Source organism: Lactuca sativa, chromosome 5 (assembly GCF_002870075.4).
Source record: "Lactuca sativa cultivar Salinas chromosome 5, Lsat_Salinas_v11, whole genome shotgun sequence".
Classification (NCBI taxonomy): Eukaryota; Viridiplantae; Streptophyta; class Magnoliopsida; order Asterales; family Asteraceae; genus Lactuca; species Lactuca sativa.
In genome coordinates this window covers 340,137,851-340,141,604 of record NC_056627.2, presented here as the reverse complement: position 1 = coordinate 340,141,604, position 3,754 = coordinate 340,137,851, and the positions used below count along the sequence as shown (strand labels likewise).

At 30.8% G+C, this 3,754-nt stretch overlaps 1 protein-coding gene across 1 annotated transcript; it reads right to left on the bottom strand.

Moving 5' to 3' along the window:
* LOC111897042 (actin-depolymerizing factor 1) lies at window positions 1–2,281 on the bottom strand. The gene is made up of 3 exons (XM_023893016.3): window positions 2,059–2,281; window positions 531–796; window positions 1–428 (listed from the first exon to the last, which is right to left on the bottom strand). Exons 1-3 carry the CDS (start codon window positions 2,059–2,061, stop codon window positions 278–280), a joined length of 420 nt encoding a protein of 139 aa, XP_023748784.1. The 5' UTR covers window positions 2,062–2,281; the 3' UTR covers window positions 1–277.
* Between the last annotated feature and the right edge of the window lie 1,473 nt (window positions 2,282–3,754).

Below are 3,754 nucleotides of genomic sequence, written 5' to 3'. Positions count from 1 at the left end.
TAACAAACCGAAAAGTAATATGATATCATCATCAAAATATTAAATATCCCAGAATCCACATAACAAAATATTTGCCCCAAAAGATGACTGAATTTGCTAACGTCCGGAGTCGAAAGCCCAAAAAAAAAAAGTTAAAAAGTAACGAATATCACCGAAAATAACATTTTTTCAAAAGACAAACCAGAAACATATCCATAACCAGCTAGCTCAAAAGGAACACATACCATAACCATACCCCCACAAGCTATTAAAATCCACTATTATTTGAATTTCAATTTCAATTGGCACGACTCTTAAACACATCAAGATCCATCTCTGTTGGGTCAGTTGCTTGGAGCTCCACCTGGATCCCATCAAGCTCCCTCTTGAATCTATCTTTGGAGCTAGCATAAATCATCTTGGTCCTCACCCTTGCAGTGTCAGGCGACCTAATCAATCAAAACATTTATTACTTATTTTAAACATCATCAAGGAAAGGTAAAAGTAAAACAGTTTTATAATATAATAATAATAATAATAATAATAATTACCAGGCAATGAAAAAGATCCTGGATTTTTGGCAATTCTCAGCAGTAACAAAGTCATAGTCAAAGACTGCATATCGACACTCATTGTCAGGAAGAGAAGCAGCAAAATCCTCATGGCTTTCAGCTGGCTCCCCAACTTTCTCCACTTGCACTTCCTTTTGCTTCTCTTCAATCTTGAAGATTATATATCGGAAGTTTCTTTTTGCCTTCAACTCCAAGAATTTTAGCTTGCACTCATCATTCACAGCAATCCCAGATGCAGCATTTGCCTACACAATTTCCATATCATAAAACACTTTAAACACATTATTATTCTGCTCCAATACATTTGGGGGAAATAACTTACAACTAATTAAAAATAGAATGTTTATTGAAGGTTGGATTTAACAAGAAATTGCATTTACTAATAATGCAATTGGCATCGTTTTCATCTTCATAAGCACACAAGGAAAGAATGAGTAAATGCATTGAATGTGTTTTATCATCCATACAAAGAAGGTGCACCCAACTACCATTCTTGGACATTCACACTATAGTGTCATGGTTAAATTCTATGTTTTTTCAATTAGATCAATGTACTAAATGTTTGAAAAATTACATAAGCATCAATTTAAATGGTAACTTCCATCTTAAGATGATCATCATGAATTTCAAATCAAGCTTCATGTGATTCATCAACAATGTTACAAATAGAAATTTTAGTTTTAACGGGATACCTATTGAAAGAGTATTCATGCTTATAATAACAGGGTCTAAATTTCGAATTGTATCAAAGCTTATCATCATTGAATAAGGAACTGTTAGGCAAATTTGATGAAAGGATTTTGTGGGGAAAAACTTGAAAAGTACAGAGAAGATAAAGTAATTAGGACTAACAGGATATGATAAAAGTTTGTGAAAAATGAGAATAATTGATCAAAACAATCCTATAGAGCTATATACCTAAGGATCAGTCAGATCTAACCATCACCTACACAGATAAGAGTAAGTAAGCTCTTGATAGATCAAAACCGATCCAGTCTATACCTAAATTTAGCAGATCATTTCTCTATGAGCCCCAATAAAAGTTTCCAAACATCATTTTGGTACAAAATTAGCACTTTATTCGTACATACACAAGCAATAAGTTCATCATAAAAGAGAAAAAAAAACGATGTTATCTAACTGCAGCCTATCCAAGCTGCCAAATCAATTGTACTTGAAAATAAACAAGAATTAAACGCTATTAAGTCAGACAACTCAGTTTTGAAATCAGATCCAAATCTGAAAAGTAACATCAGGCTATGTAACAAATCTGGATCCATTTACAACTCTAGGGTTTCAAATTCATCAAAAGTGAATCAAATACCTAACATCAAAACACTACACAGAACATAATTCGATGCATTCACATGGAAACACATGCATAGATTAAAAACGAACAATCAGTATAATAGCGATTAAAGGAAGAAAACTAAAATACACAGATATGTCATGTAACAAGTCAACCGAAGTAAAAACAGTAAGAGAAATGTTATTTGAAGAGATTAACCATGGTCGCAGACGATTGATCGGAGAAGATCGAGGCGATAATCAACAGAATTGTAGAGAGAGAAACCCGAAAGGCGGTGGATATGAGAAGATGTGAAGAACAGAAGCGTGTTTTTTGTAGAGAGAGAGAGAGAGAGGATGAATGTGGTGACGGAAAAGACTTTTAGTAGTGCGCACGAAGATAATAATCAGAGAGATTCGGGCCTCGCTATATCGGTGGTTACCCTCGTCTCTCAAGTCTCATCTTAAAATAAATATCAAATTAATTTATGTGAATTACGATTCAACCCTTCTATTATTGATTTGCTTTCAAAATATCCCCTTTTATTATTAATGGCGTCAGAAGGACCGCTTACCTTAACAAAAAGATAACAATTTTTGTTGGGCATTCTTAATTTGGAAATTAAGAAAAACAATTATGCTTTAATTTCTTTTATGCTTTTGTGTCAGATAGAAAGAAAAATAAAGCAATGATGCTTTCATGTGAAACTTATTTTAGTTTAGGGTTAGGGATAGTTTGGTCATCGACAAAATTATTACTTTCTTTTTTTCTCTAATCATCAAAAAACTTTTTATGGTTCATTTATCTTATATCCTTAAAAAACCGTAGGACTATGAATTTTTTTTTGCCCAAATCTTTGTTTTTTCTATCCAAAAATTTGATTTCTATCCAAAAATCAATGTTTTAAATATCGGTTTGAACCGTCGTGTCGAATCAATTGGACTAAGAACCGGATAAAAGAACAGCTCAACTAACATTAATTTTATGTCTATTTATAAACTGGAATCAACTAACCGTTTTTTATAAAATAAAAAAAAATACCAGTATAACCAGTTAAATTGAATAAAAACAATCAAAGGGCTTCTAGCCCAGCGGTATCAGGTGGTGCCCTCCTTCTTTGAGGTTGAGGGTTCAAGTTCCGTCGTGGACATAAGTGGAATTAGGTGTTAGTTTAAAAGTAGATTAGATATATATGTATTTGCCGGTTCAAAACAAAAATGAATAAAAACACAAAGAAATAAAGTATTTTGCATAACAAACTTTGATGTCTTTTTTACTTTTATTTATACTTCCTTAAATTGAATAATAATACATCACAAATATTACCAAACTTTTTGAAATGTGTATATTCATCTAAATTATATTTTGTTTCAGTATTATATTTTATTTTCTTTTCTTATATATGTGAATTTATGTCAAAGTTATGGTTATTGATTTTAATGTATTTAAAATGATCTACAACTTGTTTTTATGTTATTTTAAATGTTTGAACTTGAAACGAAAACTAATAAGTACACCGATTCGATTAAAACATTGACATTTTTAATACATTACCAAAAATAACTTTAAACATAATCTTTTGTTCATATGTAGATTTCACTTATTCTTGGGGTATTTGAACATTTAACAATCGAATATTACAACTTCACATTGTACTGATATATTTTATATTTTGATAAAAAAAATGTTTATTTTTTTTAATTTCAAACAATCATAGTTGAAGACTATATGTAAGTAGTTACTAAAAAAATAACTAGTGTCTAAAATAAATGTAAAACCTTATGTGTGATATTCCCATACAATATATTATTCTTAATATGATAGGATCCTGTTTGAGAGAAAACCAAAATCAATGTAAATGAATAGATAAATACACAACAAAATGTTGGTCGACAATAACCTAAACAATCGACTA

Coding starts and splice junctions, on each gene's coding strand:
- LOC111897042 (XM_023893016.3), bottom strand. Junction 429..530: donor AGGATCTTTTTCATTGCCTG/GTAATTATTATT, acceptor TTGATTGATTAG/GTCGCCTGACACTGCAAGGG.